The following is a 21840-nucleotide window of genomic DNA, read 5'->3' on the forward strand; positions in this document are numbered from 1 at the left end:
GTCGGCTGTATTATAGACGGTTCATGGTCCAAACACAACAATCATGGAGTCATTGATCGTTAGGATTCATCTTCTGGGGACCACAAATACCAACAATCATTTGCTTCAGTGAGAACATGCTTGTAATGTTTCACAGTTACTATGACGTGTTGATGTTGATTGTTGTTTGTTTTTTAAAGAAAGGACAAAAGTGCATCGTAAACAAACATTCATTCATCCATTCATCACTTGCATGGTTGTTTGCTGTGACTCACGTGATATCACGTTCTCGTTCAACTGCCAGAAATCACAAATCTGTCGATAAACCAATCAAAGAAGAATGAAATCATATCATCTATTAAAGATAGAAAAAAAATCTATATTTTCACCAATTTTTATGAACTTACTTATTGTATATTAAAAAACACAACATTAAAACAAAGTGAATGTAATGGAGTTTTGATAAAGACGCACAAACGTTTTCATTCTGTCGCCCGTTTGTTTGTCCACGATGATGAAAGTGTTTGAGGAATGCTCTGTATTGTGCTGTTATCGTCTGTGTGACTGTTGTAAACACGTCAAATATTGTGTATTTTCCGTGATATTTTATTTGCTTTCCTTGTGTAAATAAGTTTGTCCTCCTAGTACAATCGGCCTTTTTATCGACGTGTCCTGATGATGATGATGATGTGTAACTCCACATTTGTGTCACATTTGTGGTGTTTGATATTTCATTTTTATGTGTTTTCTTTTGTAAAGTCAACAAAATAAAAAGGCTGCAGATGATGGAATGAGGGTGGATTATCTTTTTGAGAGCAGTGGTTTTAGTTACTTCAGATTTATGTGCATATGTTTCACATCACATGCATAAAATAAGAGTGATATTACAGATATGGCTGTAACATTTATACGTAATGGATTTATACGGTTTTATGCTAACTATTTTATGCTAACACTGGGTCATGTTGGACATGAACCCCAGTGTTTTGTTAATTAAAGCTACAAAAAATTAACTTTAGATGAATAATCCAGCATTTAAATGAGCAATTGCCAAAATAATCCCAGGATGCAGTTTAATAGCAGCAGTTTTGATGCTTATTTTCGCAATAGATGAAGAATTTGGCTTCGACTTTTTCCCCATTTTTGATTTTTTCCAGTTGTCAAAACATCTACAAATGTATTTACAGCTGCCATTGAATGCATCTCATATCCTGTTTGTGTATAATTGGATTATACTTATACTATACTCAATCTGGTCAAACTGTATCCAATATTTAATCTGATTACCCCAAAATCTACTTTAAGTGAACGAGTTTCTACAATTTTAAAGTCAAACATGTGTTTACAATGTACATATTTTTTTAAATGTATTATTTATTTATTCAGTTGTTCTTTATTATAAAACATAACAGAGCAAAACAGAATAAGAGCAGGTCCTGTACGGTCTGACAATTTAATGATAACACTGTCAATATTATTTTTATTCATATGTAAATGATTAATGCCGACACAGAAAAATAAATGGGATTAGATGGGATTTCGCTGAACCACAGCCGCTAACAGGAGAAGAGAAAGAGAAAAAACACCTAAAATGTTTATTTGCGATACATCCATTTATTTTCTAAAAAAATATTCAAGTATTACCCATGAGTTTTATTTATTTATTTTTTAAGAGAAAAGATAAATTACAAAAATACAGCAGCAGAAATTAGTTTAAAGGGACACTGTAAAATTTCCATGGTTGTTTTTTAAAACACCAACAAAAATCGTGAAGTTTTGTGAAAGTGTGAAGAGTTTTAAGGCTAATGTTGTAACTATGTAAAGAGATACTAAATTTGCGTCACGCATTTATGTGACATAATGTTTAAAAAATATATAAAAGGTGAATATGGCGTGTGTATTTGCATTTTTGTGCAGCCCATCTATGCGCCAAAAGAAGAATTCGAACAAAACAACTGGACGAGATCACCATCGATAAACGACACTGCGCGTAATTGCGCTCGTAAGGCAAGAAAATCTTAAAAGGAAAGTAAGAAATTCTCATGAACTGCCAACGGAATGTTTCACAGGTAATAAATGGACGAGTTTGCAAAACAAAACTAACGTACACAGATGAAATCGTAACGTTAAAGAGCACCAACACACTGCCCTGTGGTGTGCTGCCACGACATCAACTCCAGGTCAGGAAGTTATTCATAGTGAATTTATCACGACTTAAACAAGAGCAGCAGGGCTTCATAACTTTTCCTGAGACTTGATTGACTTGAAATAACTTATCGCAGTAACTCTCGGTTTATTGCGATATTTATATGTTACTTATACGTTAAATAAGAAATAATGAAGAAGCCGTAATTGATCTACTGGTGATCAATAATTAATACAAATTTAAAGGTCGCAGTGTTAAGATCAATTTCCGCGTAAACCTGAAACACTTACATGAAACACCCACTAGGGGGAGTGAATAATGATCTGACATGTTTTCCTGCTTTAATGTAAAGTTGCTAAGGTCAATAATTTGTCTTTTATGAAGCAAATGGCGACTTAAAACAGAATTAAACCAAAAAAGATTAACAGTAAACGTAGAATTATAATCGTTTCCATGGTTTTTAAAATATTTTTTTCGCAGCTTTGTGTCTCGTGTGACTGTGTGATCCACCTTCAGGTTCTGGTTCAAGTTCTGGACTCGTGCTATAGCGGCTCTGGTGGAGTCTGTGCCGGAGTCTCCTCCGGAGTCTCCTGCTGGTCTTTGGGCTTGTGGAGAGCACTGAAATGGGCATGGCTCCTGCCGATCACTTCTTTGATGCGATCGCCGAGCAGTAACTTCAGACAGTTGAGTCGCACGACGCCCGTCTGTCCTCCCGTCGCCAGCCACACGTGGCAGCGCAGGTTTGGGTTGAAGCGAACCTGAGGAGAAGAAGAGGGAGAGGAATTTTGTTGTTGCTCAAAGTACAAGCAAATTCTTATTGAGATATGTCACTGTGTTGATAACTCTGGTGGTTGCCATCTTGTCCGAAGAAAGACGTCCCCGCCACCATTGAAATTCTGGGGCACGCGCAGAACTCCAGGTCTGACACAAGTCTGACTAAGCGTATAAATGCAGGAGTAATCAGACTATGAATCATATTATCCAGGTGTTAGTCGGACTAAGACTAGCTTGATTTTAGCCTGACGAAGACTAGCAAGATTTTAGCCTAACTAAGACTATCTTGATTTTAGTCTGACTAAGAGTAGTTCGATTTTACTCAGACTAAGACTAGCTGGATTTTAGTGGGACTAAGACTAGCTGGATTTTAGTCGGACTAATGTTTACGTGACATTAAGATAAGATAGGATTTTTTCCTTATAAAATGGCAGACGAAAAACTTATTCCAGAATTATGTGAAAAATAAAAAGGTTTTGTGTTTATTTCTTTAAAGGAGACATATTATACCCTATTTCTCAAATTAAAATAGTTCCCTGGTGTCCTAATGAACATGTCAGTGACATGCTTTGGTCAAAATACCATAAGGATGAAGAATCATAGCAGTTCAATAACCCTGCTAAACCCGCCCCTTTCAGAATGCTCGATTTTGTGCCTGGTCCCTTTACATGCAAATGAGTCACAGGCAAACACACACCCACTTCTTCCAGGGGGTTTCTGATTTGTCCTCTTTACAGCACTTTACAGCTCCAGTCCTCTCACCCTCCCTCCAGTAGTTCTCTGACAATATCAACATGGCAGCGTGCACAGAAATCAGCGAGAGTGCGGTCACAGGAAGAGACGTCCGACACAAGGATCGAGCTGAACAGTGCTAAACTGTAAATCAGTTAAAAACAGGGACAGCACCGCTGATCGCCAGCGGCGCACGGCGAGCTGAATAAACTGCTGCTGTATGCGACTGTATCAGACTGAGTCTGTGCTCCAGTCATGGAGGACGTACTGAACAAATATTTTTAATTAGGAAGTGTCAGAATGGTCAGTTATGAGCTCTGTGTGACCTTTTCTTAACAATGTGTGTGTTTGTACGTCGGTGAAATACGTTCACTTGCGAACACACGTCTGCTGACTTTATCCGGCACAGTATTCTTTTTTCCACACTTTGGCGACTGGCAGGGCCTCTAGAGTCCCAAATATACTCTAAGTATTAAAAGGATTAAAAAGTTGATTTTGGATAATATGTCCCCTTTAAAACCTGTCACTGCGAGGATGAACTGACTCTGAAAAGTGAAGATAATCCTCACTAGATTCTAGTTTCCTTTGGATAAATTAACAATATCTAAATTAAAGTGTTATAGTTTAATGCCCAGAGACAATAATTACTGTCTCGTCCTGCCTTCCCTTCATCTGTCCTTCTCTTCATCACTATAAATCCTCCAGGTGAGAATCCGTTTTAGTTTTCTTTCTCTTTCTTCTTCTTCATCAAATTGCCTTCAGACAAAGAGCTGGTCATGAATCTAATAGTTTTTTTCTTTTCTTTTTTGTGTTGAGGTTGTCCAGTGAGACGTTGCTCCATCATCTCGTCCCAGAGGGGACGCTCACTGTCGTCCTCCACTTTAAACACATCAAAGCCTCAAATGGCTGCTTTCCATCTCCCCCTCCCTCCCTCCTTCCTTTCTTCCACTGAGGGTGACATTTTTCTCATTTTACACATCATTACATTCAGCCCGTCTTTATAGCTGCCCGTTAGAGGAGGAGGAGGAGGAGGAGGAGGAGGAGGAAGAGGCTCATCCACCATCTCTTTATCTCTGTTTCCTTTCTGTGTCCTGATGCTCTTTATCTTACACTTGTTCTTGTAAATGTGCTGATGTGTGTGTGTGTGATTTATGTATTACCTCTTTAAGACCCTTTTTTTCTGCTAGAAACGCTGACCTTGTTAGGACCTGTTGTCCTTCTAGAGACCAAAACGTGGTCCTAAATGAGGCAGAACCTGAGGCAGTAAGGTTGTCATTAACTCCTTATGGTTAAACCTTGGTAAAATTGCCACGGGAAATAATACACACAACTCCTAATTTATATAAGTGGTCAGCAATTGTTGGCGCGAGGGCCAAAACTGGCCCGCCAGCATCAGTATCTGGCCCGGCAGATGATTTAACAAATGTGCATCTTAAATGATTTGCTTATCTTAACAAAAAAAATTTAAATTTCATATCGAGTTCAGAGCTTTTATAAGTTGTGCTGAAATAAAGGATGTAAATCACTCTATATTGCACGTTCTTATAGCCTCTGTACATACATTTTAACATAGTAATGGGGAATAATTAAAACTAAATATTTTTGGTTTAAGATAAGACTTTATTGTCTGTTTGCACAGCAAATCCTCCTGCATTCATCATTCTGACAATCGACAGTAGACAGACATAAGATAAAGTCTTATAGAGCCAAAAGTTCTGCTGTCCCTAAAAACAGATTTGCACCAATAACCGCTGCCAAAAGAATTTGTCTCGGCTTCTTCAACACATTTGAAAACAGCAATATTTCAAAGTTTGGGAAACAACGCCGAGTATTTTTCAACATTTTATGGACTAAACAACAGAGAAAAGAATCGACAGATTCATTGATTATGAAAATTATTATTTGTCTACACTGTCGATATGAATGTGTCCTTCAAATCACACCTGTGTGTGTGTGTGTGTGTGTTACCTTGTGTACAGCAGCCAGTGTCATGTCGTCCAGGTTCAACTTGGCCTTCACTTCTGTGTTTTTCATGCGTTTCCACGTCGCTCGCTTGTCGTATCCTTTAAACGTGTGCTGGTGGAAACCAAAGGAGACAAATAAAGAGCGATAATTCTAATTAAAGTGTCAAAGGATCAATCACCCCCTCACAATAACATAGATGTGGCAAATTTCCATGATTAATAAAACTGTGAATGAGGATTTAAAGTTGATAAAAACAAAATGCTGTTTACCTCACCAACATACAGTCTTCCTGATTTATGTCTCCCAGTTGTTCCAGGGTGATTATTATTTATAATAATCTTATTTAAGGGTTAAAATAGTTGTTTTTTTTTTCACTTATTAATGTTCGCTAAAAACTGGTCTCCTGTCTATGATGCTGAATAAAAACACTTTGATCTGTTAAACTTTAATTTAATAAACGTGCTTTAAACGTTTATAAGGTTTAAAGCACTTTTTTGAAACCTAAATCATTAAAATAATATCACGGATCTCAATTGTCAGAATAATTGTAACAACTTTATGAAAATTTTTCCACATATGACTCTTTGCCAATTTAATCATTGCTTGTGTGAATCATCTCATGATCGTTTAACTCAAACCCACCATGTCAGTGTCTGTGTGGTGAAGACAGTATTTCTTCACGGCCTCTCTGAACGTCTGGAAACGCAGAGGAGGACATTTGTTGTTCTGGCCTATTCCTCGTCCTCCTCTTCTGTTTTCAGTACCGTTCTCATCCACTCCTTCAGATCCAGTGTCACGTTCTCCTGCTTCCTGCTCTTCAGCAGCCACTTCCTCCTCTTCCTCCTCGCCACCTTCTCCTCCTTCTACTGCTTCATTTTCTTCTTCTTCTGTGGTACCGTTAGGCACCAGAGACGTGACATAGATGGGCTGAGGACACAGCAAAATAGACAGGACGGTTAATAATATGTTGAATATAATATTAATAATATGCTGAAGTAAAAGAAGAAAAAGAGTGGACTCACAATTCGTTTATCTGCTGTGCGTTTGTGGTACGGAGGAGGAGAGAAGCTGGTCTGAGGTAAAAGCGCTAAGATCACCTCGCCGAGGCTGTCAGCCGTCACCACGCAGTTCAACCAATCGCTGTACGACAGAGACTGCGATAAAAAACAAACGGATACATCAGAATCACAGCATTAACTTACGTTACACTTTATACATTTTATAATATTTAAAAAAAGCAACAGTACAGTCGAGACATTTAAAGTTGGAGTTGCAGCATGTTTAAATTCAACCAAGTGCATTTTTGCATCAAACGTGAACAAAAGTAAATAAAACAAAGACATTTTTACAGTTAAAGCTGTAGTACGTAACATTTAAAATATCAATCGGTGGTGAGGTAGCTCAGTGGTTAAGACCGTTAAGACAGTGGTTTTGCTGTGTGCAAAAGACATCATGGTCGCAAGTTCAACTCCACCCCTGGCAGGTTGTACTCAATTCCCTTGTAATCGGCTATGGATGGTTACATTGAAATCCCCGACTCTGTGCCTGACATGAGTCAATAAAAGCTCCTGCTGTTCCCTTCACCATGCAGCTCCAACTAAATAATGTTACGTTAAAAGACACGTAAATAAAACACAATTTACCACCAAGTATTTGACTTCTAAGCATTGAAGAATTTAGAAATCCACAGGGGGCGATAGAAGGTTGATCATATTCTATATTTTTCTTATTGTCGACAACATCATTAAAACAAAACTTTATATTTGTTATAGTGACAAACGCTGTTTTTTTTTATATTGACAAAAACGCCACCACAGGGCGTCCTGTTTACATTAATCACACACTTCAAGCATCAAATTAACGTTAATCTGCCACCATGTTCGAACAGCCACGGCCACAATTCAAGGACTTTTTCAAAAGCAAAATTAATGCATTTTGTGCCATGAAGGCAAAATTTCACTCACCCAGACTGTGCCAGTCCTAGGAATTGCAAAAAAGGAGTTCAGATGATGGTCAAAGTAATGGAGACCTTGTGAACCCTTCCTAAATGACAGATGAAAAAAGGATGACAAATCACCATCAGGTCAGGAACTTAAAATAGAGTCAAATTCAATTTAATGGTCAGGAGAAGAAGAAGAAGAAGAACGAGACAGCCTGAGTAATTCTTCTTTTCTTCTGATTTGTTTTTTTTAACACCAGTGAGTGTGAAGCATGATCCATTATAGAATGTGTAGGATCGATTATGTGTCCTAAAGCTAATGTGCCGGATAAAGTCAGCAAACCTGTGTTCGCACCACTTCGCATTAGACTGCGGCCAGTGGTCGCCGTATTTAGTCAGCGACCGTATTTCACCGACGTACAAACACACACATTTTTAAGAAAAGGCCAAATAGAGCTCATAACTGACCATTCTGACACGTCCTAATTAAAAATATTTGTTCAGTATGTCCTCCATGACCGGAGCACAGACTCAGTCTGATACAGTCACATACAGCGGCAGTTTATGCAATCAGCTGTGCTGTCCTTAAGTGTTTTTAACTGATTTACAGCTTGATCCTTGTGTCGGACGTCTCTTCCTGTGACGGCACTCTCTCTGTCTTCCGCGCACGCTGCCATGTTGATATTGTCAGAGAACTAGTGGAGGGAGGGGGAGAGGAATGGAACTGAGGGAACAGGAGCTGAGCAAGTGAGTGCAGTTAAAAAAAAAAAACCCTGGAAGAAGTGGGTGTGTAATTGCCTGTGTCTGATTTGCATATAAAGGGACCAGGCACAAAACAGAGCGTTCTGAAAGGTTTAGCAGGGTTATTGAACTGCTATGGTTCGTCATCCTTATGGTATTTTGACCAAAGCATGTCACAGGAATGTTCATTAGCACACCAGGGAACTATTTTAACTTGGGGAAATAGGGTACAATATGTCTCCTTTAAGCCCCTGGAAGTTTCTATTTTGAAATTATCAAATTCGATCAAATCGAGCCAACTCACGCTATGTAGGCCATGTCCTGGGCCATCATCATTCCCGGTGCGTTCAGGGGCCAACAGATTTCATTGGTCACATGTCGTTTCTGAACAGTGATGGGAGCGTCGGGCCTCCTCAGGTCCCACAACTTCACGAGACGGTCCTCACCCGCCGTCACCATCAGGGATCTGAGACGAAAAAAGAGACAACTTTTTGACAACTCAAGGGATGAAAAGCATCAAAATTCAATTTATTTCTAGATCTAAGAGGAATTAATGGCGGGGAGCGATCCATGATTCTTGAACTCTGAATTGTTTGAAATGCATCACTGTGCTAACATTGATGAAATCTGACTGGTGTCTGCCATAAAAATAAATGAGGACAAAGACGTGGAACAGAGAGAGAAGGAAGGAAGGAAGGGGGTGTCAGTAAGTTTTATCTCTTTCAACATGGCTGTGTAATTAAAAATCAGTGATCCAGACAAGGTGTTTGTCCTCCAGTGTATCTCTATTGCAGGAATTAATCTCGTTATTCACCTTAACTTTGGCGCGAGCACTGTATCTTCAGTTCCGACGTTACCGAAAATCCAAGAGTCGACAGAGATGGATGATAAAACCAGACAGAAGAATGTGGCTGTTCATGAAATTAGTCCCACGTTATTTATCTTAAGAAATTCCCACAGAGCATACGGTCTCCAAACATGTCATGCAAAGGATCATTACGAGTGAAATCAATGGGTACATTAGTACTTTTTAAAGGGGTCACTGCTCTGTTCAAGGACACGATACACAACTATAAACCTTTTTGGGGAAGCCATTGCTGAGTGGAAGGGAATTAGGCTAGTGCTGCTCCAACCCTTAACCTTCCCCGCACAACACGATAATCGAAACGCTTAAATATCGAAAACTTTAATTAACTAATGAAGACAATCTAAAGTAAACAGTCTCTTCACCGGGTGTCGCTACTTCTTGTCTCCTATACTTTTAACTTTTTCACGTGAACAGATATCGCGATGTATCGCTGTATGATTGTTTTTTGCGATATAGTGACTGTCACAGAACATGATATTATTGGTATTGGTATTGGTAGGCCATGTATCGCATAACGTATCATGAGATACCTTGTGATTCACACTGCTTATTCTAGTAAACCTTTCGTAATGAAATGTAAATACAACAGTAACATAATATTTGACCAGAGCTCGTCGCCTCTGTGATATCAACTGCTGTAGATGAAAGTCAAACTGGCAGACGATGACGACGAGTTTTGAAAAAAGTCGACCGTAATATCTCAGAGTTTAAGCTGATTCTGAACATTTCTTAAATTGCGTTTGAGGCCAAAAAAACACTCCTGTCAGCAAATAAATTCTCCCCCCAAACCTGTGTTCATGTCAGGACAGACAAAGCCTTTTTGAAATCATGTGACATCAGCAGTCGCATTAATCATTTTTAAAAGGTGGAGGATCACCGTGCAGATTTATTAACAGGTTACTACAGACGGTGGATGACACACCGACTGGCCAGTATCAGATTTTTAATAAAAAGCCAATTTTGGCAGAGGTTATTACTTTGGCCTTCGTGCTGACTTGCACTGTCGTCGTCAGTGAATCCTTGTGGATGTAAATGACCCCTCCTTCATTTCATACATCAGCAGAGTAATGGAGCACAGAGGAGAACGTAGTTCCTATGAGGGTTTAAGAGAAATCCTGAGCTGTGACCTTTTATTACACATCAGATAGTGGACAGTCCAGTCTCACATGATGTTCCAAAACCTGCTCTTCACTTCAACAAACTTTTATCTGAACTTTTCCACCAGTGGTTTGGTTCAACTGGCTCATGAGAACGATCCAATCTCAGCAAAGAACTGTAACAAGGCTTTTCTTCAGGCTGTGGTTGTCGAAAAACCTTAATTAAATAGTTTGCTGCTTATTGAGGTATTTACTCTTTTAGCACAAACTTCAAAGCTGTTTTCAATTTTATTCTGTTGAAGGCAGTTTTAGATTTCAGATTTTAGCTTTAACTTTATTTTGGAAAAAAAATATTATTTCTGTCCTAAATTAGTTAATGCATTCAAAGACCATGGTAAATTTCATAATTTCTGCAGGATCTGTAGCGTGTTGAGCTTAGAGGAGCAAGATGCATTCAAGAAACCTTGTAAATGTGATCACAAATTTGAGCCTGGAACGAACAGCAAAATTGCATCCAAAACTGAAAGTTCTACTAGAGATAAGAACTTCCAAGTGTTTTGGGGCGGAGCTCTGACTAGAGGGTCAATAGAAAACAAAGTGTAGCCTGCTAATTTTATCTATTTTACACTTTTAATGAAAATGTAAAAGTCTATATTTAGTCTTTATTTACAGGAATGATGTAAAGGTGTAAATGCATCATCAGCGAGCACGCACACACAGGTGAGACCAGAGACCGAGACAGTGTTTACCTGGAGGCGGGACAAAAGGCAAGGCTCCGGACACCTTGGTCATGAGCGAATAAGCATCGGTAGGGCAGCAGAGTCAGCGATCTGTCGGACTCTCGCACTTGTAACAACGATGATTTTGTGGACAGATCCCAAAAACCTATTGTTCCTGAAGACAGATGGGGGGAAAAAAAGGAAAATTAATGAATGAATGAATGTCTTCTAACGTCAGCAGACAGCAGGTAATCAACTTTCTGTTGGGGGAAAAAAAAAACAAATGTCATGATGCATACAGATGAACCTGGAGGGATCCAGGATGTTCATCTGTTTGGTCTTTCAGACACCAAACCAATTAGTCAAGAAACTTCCCCACCAAAAAAATCAATTCATACCATCATAGAATCCAATAGCTATTATATTGTGTGGTTTTTCAGGCACCCAGTCCAGAGACAGGACTTGTCCACTTCTGTCGAGGCGGGGTTTTTTCAACGAGCCCAGCTTCAGAGTCACGACTCCTTCTGCCTGCAGGAAACAACGTGAACACACAGAGACACACAGGTCACTGTTGTATAGTATCTGTTTATTTTTGTATGTATAGACAAATGAAAACAGGGCAAATAGAGAAGGACTGTGATGACAGGAGTCTAACCTTAAATATCGGCAACTGCTGGTTGGTTTCTCCTGTAAGAAAACAACAAACAAAAAAATCATAATTTGTAACTGTAACTTTTAAGGCTTGTGAGGCTGAAGCCACAATCATTCACACTCACATGTGTACATTTATACAGCATGTCACACTGAAATTAGCGGGTATACACGGAATTTGTGAACCCGCTTCAAAGGTTTGCGTCGCTTATGTGTGAACTGTCTCTCTCTTTAAGCACAGATTAGTCTGTCATTTTTAGACTTTGTCTAGTCATATCATACCATCCCGAGTCAACTCCGATCACGGGAGTAGGGTATAGGGTTTAAAGTTATATCACCAGTTATTAGTTTAAAGTTTATTTAGTTTAAAAGTAATGAATTGAGACAAACTTTGACTTGACTTTGACAAATTTCCATTCATCCAATAACAACCATGAATGTCCGTCTGTGTGGTAATCGGCTGTGTGGGGGGTGGGGTAGCTCAGACCAGTACCCAGTGTGCAGAAGATATCATGGTCACAAGTTCAACTCAAACAGGTCATAAGTGCCTTTTTTTGAGCCCCCACACCAATTTGAAGACCGTTGCCAAACTTTTTCTTAAGATTTATGAGAATATGTTTCCAATAACTTGTGTAAAATGAAGTTTTAGAAAGTGCTGGTGTCGTGGTGATGACTGGACATGAAGAACCGCTTAAATAGTATTCCTGTTGCCCCGGCCTTGACCTTAACCACGAGTTTAACGGATATAAAATCCAATAACAAAAACCGGAGCTAGGCTGTTCCCCATCATTAGTGTTTTCCTCCCCTGACTTCAGTTAAGATTATAGAGTCCAGATCAATAGATTTCTTCACTTCTCTCAAACACACACACCGGTAGTTGTTTTACAGAAGCTTGCCGAGTCCTAAATCAAGTCTACATCCACATCGGAGCACGTTTTAGTTTTAAAATGCATCACCTTTGCTGCGTTTATGCCTGGCATCCACGCTATTACCCAGTTAATCGGCCCCTAAACCGAAGAGTTTTGGAAAATGCTGCAGCCTCCTGTTTTTTTCAGTTTGAGATTTGCCGACTGCACACAGGTAGAGATCTTTTATGTGATTATGAAAGCTCTAAAGAAAATTGGATCCATATAAAACTGTGAGAGGACAGAACTTCAATTGTTTAACGGGGTTTTCGATGCCTTTACTTATCATATAACACTTTTACCTGTCAAACGTACTCAAGAAAAATGTTGGATATTGAAACTTAACACATCTATTAACTATATAGACTTACACAACTTGTATGATTTTATGGATTAGGGGTGATTTGCAGATTTATTCATCTTAAAACCAGACCATGCATAGTCCATAACATGTCAGAAAATGTTTAAAAAACCTCAGTTAATGTGGTTAATGTTACTGAGAAGCAAAGAAACCAGAATATATTTACATTTAAGAAGCTGGGAAATCAGGAAGAATTAAGAAAAATAAGGAAATTGATTAATTGCTGCAGCCTTACTTAATAGTACTGTGATGGTGAGCAACGGCGTAACTGATGAGGGTCATTAGTTGGCATCAGACACAGTTTTCACCAGAATTTACGCTGTGACAAATCTCTCCACTTTCTGGTGGAGTTCTCCTTTCTGTAGCTGGATTCTTTTTTTACTTGTGGAGCGCAGCGTAATTTCAAGGAACGACCGTTCACTCGACTTACTGAGGGCACCGGTGTGAGCAGCGGTGACATTGGCAGTGTTTCGGATAGAAATGTGATGGATATCTCCCCAAACGAGCCCCTTCAACCTCGTCTCACGTGGATAAATGAAAGGAGACAGAAGTAAATGACACACTTGAATGTTCTGTGTTAAAAGGTGTTGACACACCAGTGTTGACTTTGACATTGTTTGGAATAGAAATTAAAGAGTACAAGAGCTGTTTTACAATTTAAGAAGGGAACCAAACATCTACAAACTCCTACAATCTAAACTACAGTTCAACTTAAGCTTTAACTCAAACCTGTAAATCATAAATATTCTTAAATGACTTAAAGGCAGAAACATCTGGTTGTAGATTTAATTCTCTTTCTTTCTTCTTTCTCTCTAGGGGGCACCACAGAGGATGATCCAGGGCAGGGATCGGTAGGTAAATGTGGTCGAGGGCCAATTTTTTTGTAAACAATTTAATATTCGGGCCAAAATGTCGACCGTATCTTCATCAGGCAAAAGAGTCTTCAAATGTCTTCAGTCAGACGCGCACTGTTAATATTTATTGTGCATCATTTAATTTTTTTAGAATTACTGCTTCTTCTTTGAGCCTGAACACATGCAAGTAGTTAATTTACAGACATTTACTCCATTGCTCCAAAGTGCTTTTATTTTTCAAACCAAACATTTAGTTTAGGTTAACTGTCAACAGAATAGCAACATAATCTCAGTTCATATTTTTTCAGAATAAAAGCAAATCATTTAAGATCTGATGATTTGTTAATTCATCCGCCGGGCCAGTTTTGTCACCAGCTCTTGACCTGGCAGGGAGTTGAACTGACAACCCTTGAATTACAAGCCAATTGAAGTAGATATTTAATTATTCTGACATTGTATTGAAAGAGATTAATCTCAATTAGCTTATTCCTGGTTAAATAAATAAAAATAATAACGGACTGTACAACAGGCAATAACTTGGCCCCACCTTCCAAAAATAGGTTCTGGGTGATTGACAGTCTGGATACCAGGGGCGTCGTTTACTAGTGAGTGAAAATTCATGGTTTCCAACACTAACAACTGGCGTGGTGATGCATCTTCTTTTGTCATTTCGATTACAGATCCTTGTCTGATGGACTGAAGTGCACTGTAAATTATGTGCTGTCTCACATTCACATCACCTTTTTGTCTCTTTTTGTCCCTGCATGGGCCAATTGTGCGGCTTTAAGAGCCTCTTCCTCTACTTCATCCACTCACTCATTCATTGTGTGCGACTGAAGCCATTTATAATTATCTGTTGCAAACAGACACACGTGAGCGCTGTTTAACCAGTGCAATTTCACCTTTAACCCTTTTCAGCTGATACTGAAACACACTACAGTCTGGTCTCTGTGTGTGTGTGTGTGTGTGTGTGTGTGTGTGTGTGTGTGAAACAGAAGCCCTCAGATGTGAGCGCTGCTCTGCAACCTTTTATTTTTCTATCCAATAATAACCACAATAACCTACGGCTGGAAGCAGAGAGGTGGCGGAGCAGCTATTTGGAAAAAGCCAATGACCCATGAGGAGAAAATAAAATGGAAAAAACTAACGGCCATGAAGCAAAGAGAGAGAAGAAAGAGGAAAAAAAACAACAACAATAATAAAAGAATGAAAATGTCAGGCTTTTACACACTGTACTCGTGTCCAAACTATACACAACAAACTTCATCGTCTTTGATTTCAATTCATTTGAAATATTAACACATGACTGATTATGCATGGGCTTCTCTACAGCGGTGGCATTAAATCAATGTAAAGGCAGTGGTGCATTTTCTGTCTACTGCCTCGTGTCAGTGTATGATGCCCGGAATTTTAAGTTAATAATGCAGCGGTTGTTTATCAATCGACAAACAAATCATTGTTGTATCATCAGGGTGTGTTTAAGTGTCATTTATTAGGTTCAGTGACATCATTTAATAGGCAAAATGTGACTTTTCTGTGGTGTTTTTAAGTATTTGATTTGTTGTGTACAAAGGTGTACAAAGATAAAGCCAGCTGTTGTAATCTGGGAAAATGCATTCACTGGACATACGTTTAGTTTCGTATTCTGGTTTATTTATTTGTAGGGCTGCAAGGTTCAGGTGTTTTTTCAATAATTAATAACAAGCGTTCTGATTTTTCAGCTTCTTAAATGTGAATATTTTCTGGTTTCTTTGCTCCATGAAACAAAGAAATCATTAAAAATGATACACTTTCGTTTGTGGACAAAAACAGGAACACTCAAGAACGCCATCATTTACAGGTCTGGCAAACACCGATCAACATTTTCCGACACTTCGTGGACCAAACAAGTACCCGTTTACTTGAGAAAACAAGTTACAAACAGCACAAATTGTTGCTCAAAATTCACTTAAAATTTTCATTTTTAAAGTGTGATGAAAAAATGCCAAACAGTGGGCTGAGAGCTGAGTGACGGCAAGTGGGGAGTAGTGCAGGGGGTGTAGTCTGGCAAAGGGAACAAAGTGACAGCTCTAAAATGTATTTAAACAAAAGTAGAGATGTTCCGATACCATTTTTTACCTCCCGATACCGATTCCGATACTTGTGCTGTGGGTATCGGCCGATACAGAGTACCGATACCAGTGTGTTATATAAAAATATATATCATACTACGCCTGCATGACTGTGATATGATTATCATCATCAAATCCTTCACCGTATCAGTCACGGGTGTCAGACAGTGACACAATCTGGATGAGGAGATGAAAAAAATCAGCAAAACGGAGTGTATTTAAAAAGAAGTATGTAGAGATGACCATTAATCGATACAGAATGACCCAGGAGGAAAGTATGACAAATGTCAGAGACAGAAATCTGTAGACACCGTGTGGAGACGGCAGTGGAAGCAAATGTACCCAAACAACAGCTGAAATACATGGAGTCTGATTGACTGTCTATAGCTAGACTGCATCTCTGAGTGCTACCTGATGATGAAACATGTTTTTGTCAAAATGTCATAAGAAAAAAGAAAAATTATGTATTGTAAGATGAAAATATGTATTCTGTGGGTAATGGGGGCGGGACTAGATAAGCTTTTGCTTCTCCCGCTTTCCCTTTCGGTTATGTGTATTGTGTAAACTACACTAAGATGATGTTGTGATGATGAGTGATCTAACTGACATAAGCGAAATAAACATATGAATATATAAATAAAAAAATAAAAAAATAAATCATTGGTGGTAAGGTTTGGCTCAGCAAATGGACATCATTTATTTTGACCAGGGATATGTTATTTCGTTTTTCAGCTTGCACGTTTGTTTTGACTCTGGTCCAAACAACGCAGCACTGGCAGAGCTTCATGTTTCCATGACGACTGACCGGGAAAGACCGCGCGTGACGTAATTTTTACATGACTTCAGATTGTTAAAATCAGTTTTTAAAGTTTTTGTTAAAAACTTTAAAAACAGAGGCATACATACGCAGGACACAGGTACGCTGGTTAGTTGTCTCGCTGCTCTTTTCGTTTAATAAACGGGCCGCTCCAGTTTGACTGTAGGCGCGCTAATGGAGCTAGCGCAGCTAACAACGCTAACGGAGCTAACTGGTAAATACTCCCAAACCGCCGACATGATGAGCTAACGTTAGCTCCTTGTCTACAGGTGTCGGGTGATCAGTTCTTCTTCACACCTCTAAAACAGCACATCGCAACTGTTTCAAGAGCGGCGAAGAAGAACCGTGTCAGAGCTAACGGAGCTCTAGTAAATTACGTGGTATCGGATCAGTGCATGGACTCCAGTACTCGCTGATACCGCTGCCCACATTTTCGGCAGTATCGGAGGCATTTCCGATACCGGTATCGTAATCGGAACAACTCTAAACAAAAGAAGAAAAAAAGGGGGAGGAGTCTGGGACAACAAGTCTAACTGGTTGCTCAAAAAAAGTGTACCAGTGAAGCAAGAAACCAATGGCAAAATTTGAATGCAGTCGCTGGTGTTTGACCAGAGAGGGGAGTAGATACACACATTTTTTTTATCACAAGTAAAAGTGATAAAAAAAGTATAATTTCAACAAATAACATTTAGTAGATAAACACATGTACACCAGTTTACACCTGAAAAAAGTGAACACATCAATCATGTTGCTGTGTTTGTGGAATAAACCCCCGTTTGTTTTTGGTTTTTTAAACCATCTCGACCTTGATCCTTGTGCTCATTACAGGAGGGATCGACAGCCAGTGTGTTGAGTTTAGAGTAGCAACTTCAAGATGCATTCAAGGAACCTTGTAAATGTCACCACTTCTACAAACAGACGTGAAGTCCACTACAGGACTAACTAAAAGTGTTGCTACTGCTGCTGCTGCCAACTTGTGGTACCAAATGCACCATAAAATAAGTCATGGGCAAGTAGAAAGATTCAGTTTTTACAAATTAAATCATTGATAAAATGTCTGTTTTTAATATATTTTGAATCATCACTTGTGTGTTATGATCTCAGACTGGTATAGTTCTCATACACACACACAGGTTTCTGTGTATGATGGATGTGGCACATAAGGTCAACATTCATCTCATTCACACACAGTCTTCTATTAGCGGAGCCCCAGAGCCGGCAGCAGCTCATGCAGTGAAGTGATCTGTATGGATGCTCAGGCTCCACCATCCATAATGTCAGTGCACACACACACACACTCCTGGAGAGAGCTGTGTGTGTGTGTGTGAGTGTGTGTGTGTGAACCACTGCCATTGTTAAAGCCGCATTAAACAGTTTGATAAACCTCCCAGCGCTTTCACACTTACACACACAGAGGGAGGGAGTAGACAGAGGCTCTTCATGGACACTGTGCTTTTATGGAGTGTGATAATTTGATGCAGTTAATGTTGTCCACTGCTGCCGCTGCTTGATTGATTGCACACTTCACTTTGAGTTAATCACGTTATGTACGAACGGCCTGGAAACTAAAATCCTCCTTCAAACAGTTCAGATCGATGAGGTCTATCAGCAACTGTTTTCATGAACTACTAATTAATTTAAGCCACATTTTGATCAGTTCCAGCTTCCCCTGTTGTTTAAAATGACAGAAAAATGTATGATTTTGTGATTTTGGTATGTGGAAATGACCCATGCTTTACTGTACTGCAAGGGCTACAGAATACAAACTTTTTTTTCTCTGTTAAAACAACGTTTTTAGAGGTTTTTTAAACACATAAGATAAAACGTGTTCCAGAAAAACACCCCCAAAGCTTTAACATGTCCTCCAGTGGGATGTGTGACAAGATAGAGGAAACGATGGATGACGCAGCTCATGTCGTGTTTTTACATTTCTACCATTATCCAGGCATCACTACGGCAACACTGCAGCAGTCCTGTGTTCTCACAGACAACCGCATATACAGACTTCTGGCTTTAGAGAGGCAATGCTGCCCTCTGCTGGACTTTACAGGTAAAGCATTATTGTATGAAGTCAGGGAAACTTTTAGGATTACGCCTCAAAAAAAGGGGAGTCTTACCAGAGTCGTGGAGCTCCTTGCTGGCGTGCAGAGCATCAGGGTGGGGCAAGCTGTAGATGGTGACCACACCGCTGGAGGTGGCAACTGCCAGGAGACCAAGTCTGGGCAGGAAAGGAGCCTTTTTTGGAGGCAGCAGAAAATTTTGAATTCTAAATTATTCTCACAAACAATAATATCTACATTCAGCACCAGAGTGGATAAGACAGCAGTGCCATTTACCTGTCTGCTGCGGCTCGGGAGCTCCCATCCTCCTGCAGGACACCACTTCAGAATCCAGATGAATCCTTTGTCCTGAGCTAAACCGTAAGCCAGAAAAGGCCGAGAGTCCGGGCTGGACGGAGACAAGGAGGACGGAGAGAGTAAGACAAAAAAACAAAAGACATCAACAACACCGTGAAGACAAACTAAAATGTATCCCCCTCATCCTCTGTACGTACCAGCGGTTGTACTCCAGCGTCCCCACATCCCACAGCTGAACGAGTCCAGGTCCACCGTACATCTTGTGGACGTAATGCCGGTCGTCCATGCCTCGATGACAGGCCAGAGCGATGTACTGCGTGGCCGGAGTGCCGTCGGGTGTTGGACACCACTCCATGGACCAAACCGGTCCCCCCGTGTACAGCGACATATCCCAGCGTCCCGGGTGAGCGGACACTGCTTCAAACCTGGGTCAATCACATTCAAAAAGTAAATATCTACATATAAAATATTATTGTCCAGTGTCAGATTGATGCTGAACCTTGTAATAGAGACTGAAATAATCTTCCACCTGTTGAGACTTTGCAGAGGCGTCTCCTCCCGACCGAGTCCTTCTCTGGACACTTTGAAAGCAGCTGAATGAAGCTCCTGAGGCAGATATTTCTCCAAATCACTGAGGAAAACATAAATATTCAAAAACAAGGTTTCTGAAAGGTCTCACCCAGTTAAAAGGTACACTAGGTGATATTTAGGAGGATTAATTCTCAGAAATCTTGCATTGTCAAGTTTAACCAGTCAAATTGTGTGCTTTTATACTTTTAAGTGGAAGTTTACTTCACAAATGAAAGCGGGGGACGAGCGGGAGAGTCCACATCATGCTGTCTTACAAAATGTCTCACACACCGGACCTTTAAATAAGCAATCGGTGCATTTAACTACGTTACAAATAAATAAATAAATAAATAAATAAATAAATGGGGAGGAGTCTGGGACAACAAGCCTAACTCTGGTTGGACTAAAAAAGTATATTTTCAACAAATAACATCAATAAAATACACATATATACACTAGTTCACACCTGAAAAAAAGTGGTTAAGGTATTAAGTAACACTTTAAGGTTTAATTTGACATACTTTTGTGGTACGAGGTTCCACTTGTTGGTGGAGGGGATCCAGTCTGGAAACGTCCAGTTGCTGAAATAATCCTCACGGCTGTAAAAAACACACATTATTCATGTTACGTCGCAGTAATAAATCACAGACTTCTCACTATGGCTAAAGATAACCAGTTATGGAACACTACTTTGTGTTTGTACAGTGAAAATATACTCCATTTGCCCTGTTTATTTTTTTTGCCATATATATTTAGTTAGCATTTTAAAATAGTGCTATATCATTTAAAGCTGCAACTAACGATTGTGTTCATAATTCTCAATTCATTGAGTAATCGTTTTGTGCAGACAATGTCAGAAATGTTGATCAAATCCTTCAAAAACAATGATGTTCTCAAATGTCTTGTTTGGTCCATGAACCAAAATCTATCAGTTTTTAATGATTTATTTGTTTTATGGAGCAAAGAAAACAGAAAATATTCACATTTAAGAAGCTGAGAACCCAGAGACTACTCAAACCAATAAATGAGTGAGTGAGTGAGTGAGTGCTGCCACTTACAATTTCTTGGTCGTCTCAACAAAGTCCAGGACAAGTGTCTTGATGTTCAGTACGAGGCCCTTGCGACCATTAGTTTTTGAGGCCGGACTTTTCTGCGGGAGAGAAGACACATGTACATTTACATTTAGGCATTGATATTTATCCTTAATCATAACAGCAAAGGGAAGAAAATCCACTCACGCATTGCTTCCTGAGAAAGCCTCTGCCCATATCCACGTCCAGGTCCAAGTCGTCCGGCTCTTCGTCGTCTTCCAACTCCTCGGCGTCGTCGTCCTCGACCCCCGGCACAAAGTCGTCATCGTTTTCAGAATCACTGTTCACGTCAGAAAATTTCCTCTTCTTCCCTCTACGTCCTGCAGGAAACATTATGGTGAAACATTAATGTGTTCTGAACAGCAAACGATTGCTGCGGTCTGTGTTTGAGTCAACCAGAGAATAGTTTTTTTTAAATGCACCAAGAACTAAATGTTCAATAACAAGACACAAAATTAAAGTTAATTAAGTATAAAAATGGTGAGCAAGGGCTAAGAACTTAATAAGTTCTCTCCAAGTTTTAACCAATAAATGGAGATGTTTTGATCCAAAATCTAAAAACTGTGCTGAGGATCTATGAATTTAAAATTATCAACAGGATTTTATTTAAATTTTTAACTGTACCTTTGTTTCCTTTGGGAGTTTTCCCCTCTTTATTGTTGGATCTCGGGTCAGTGTCTTCATGGGGATGATTGAACACCTCCTTGGCCAGAGTCTGGAGATACTTTAACGCCCTGGAAGAGATTTTTATTTATTTACATTACTTTGCATCATGAATGATTTGATCTCATCTCAACCTTATATTCATTTTTATGTTGGTATGTTTAGTGACAGGAAACACGGATATTATATTTCAGATCTCAAGATACATATCAATATTAAAGATTTGCTGTCCTGATAATTGTAAAAAATATGCTATAAGTAAGTATAATGTTAGAATTCTTAAATGTAAACAAACTGACGGGGTCATCTGTCATTCAAAAAAATCCACAAATATTGACTTAGTAAACAGATGAACGATTGTCATAAATATTACAAATAACATCATCAAATGTGACCGATAAAGACGTAGCATCACAAAAACAAGTAACTTAAGTGACAAAAAATGTTACCAAGAATGTTATTAATATTACAAAAAACATTAATTACCCTAAAAAATTCCC

At 39.3% G+C, this 21840-nt stretch overlaps 1 protein-coding gene across 3 annotated transcripts in view; it reads right to left on the reverse strand.

Moving 5' to 3' along the window:
- The window catches only part of gtf3c2 (general transcription factor IIIC, polypeptide 2, beta), a 35940-nt gene that overhangs the window by 11719 nt on the left and 2381 nt on the right, over nucleotides 1–21840 (reverse strand). For 2 of the 3 annotated variants that reach the window (XR_006362121.1, XM_044048933.1), the window contains exons 4-20: nucleotides 21302–21411; nucleotides 20825–20997; nucleotides 20645–20736; nucleotides 20108–20185; nucleotides 19546–19647; nucleotides 19214–19441; nucleotides 18996–19107; nucleotides 18777–18894; nucleotides 11616–11647; nucleotides 11359–11488; nucleotides 10991–11135; nucleotides 8581–8742; nucleotides 7561–7639; nucleotides 6619–6750; nucleotides 6239–6523; nucleotides 5600–5707; nucleotides 2636–2883 (exon numbers count right to left, since the gene is read on the reverse strand). Coding sequence is in view for 2 of the 3 variants with exons in the window: in XM_044048933.1 (XP_043904868.1) it covers nucleotides 2668–2883; nucleotides 5600–5707; nucleotides 6239–6523; nucleotides 6619–6750; nucleotides 7561–7639; nucleotides 8581–8742; nucleotides 10991–11135; nucleotides 11359–11488; nucleotides 11616–11647; nucleotides 18777–18894; nucleotides 18996–19107; nucleotides 19214–19441; nucleotides 19546–19647; nucleotides 20108–20185; nucleotides 20645–20736; nucleotides 20825–20997; nucleotides 21302–21411 (2302 nt within the window). In the remaining variant the exon portion in view is untranslated. Of the gene's footprint in view, nucleotides 1–1635; nucleotides 2884–5599; nucleotides 5708–6238; nucleotides 6524–6618; nucleotides 6751–7560; nucleotides 7640–8580; nucleotides 8743–10990; nucleotides 11136–11358; nucleotides 11489–11615; nucleotides 11648–18776; nucleotides 18895–18995; nucleotides 19108–19213; nucleotides 19442–19545; nucleotides 19648–20107; nucleotides 20186–20644; nucleotides 20737–20824; nucleotides 20998–21301; nucleotides 21412–21840 lie in introns of those variants that run through there. The other variant, XM_044048934.1, reaches the window with a different exon arrangement.

The sequence above is a fragment of the Solea senegalensis genome, linkage group LG17, assembly GCF_019176455.1.
Source record: "Solea senegalensis isolate Sse05_10M linkage group LG17, IFAPA_SoseM_1, whole genome shotgun sequence".
NCBI classification, from domain to species: domain Eukaryota; kingdom Metazoa; phylum Chordata; class Actinopteri; order Pleuronectiformes; family Soleidae; genus Solea; species Solea senegalensis.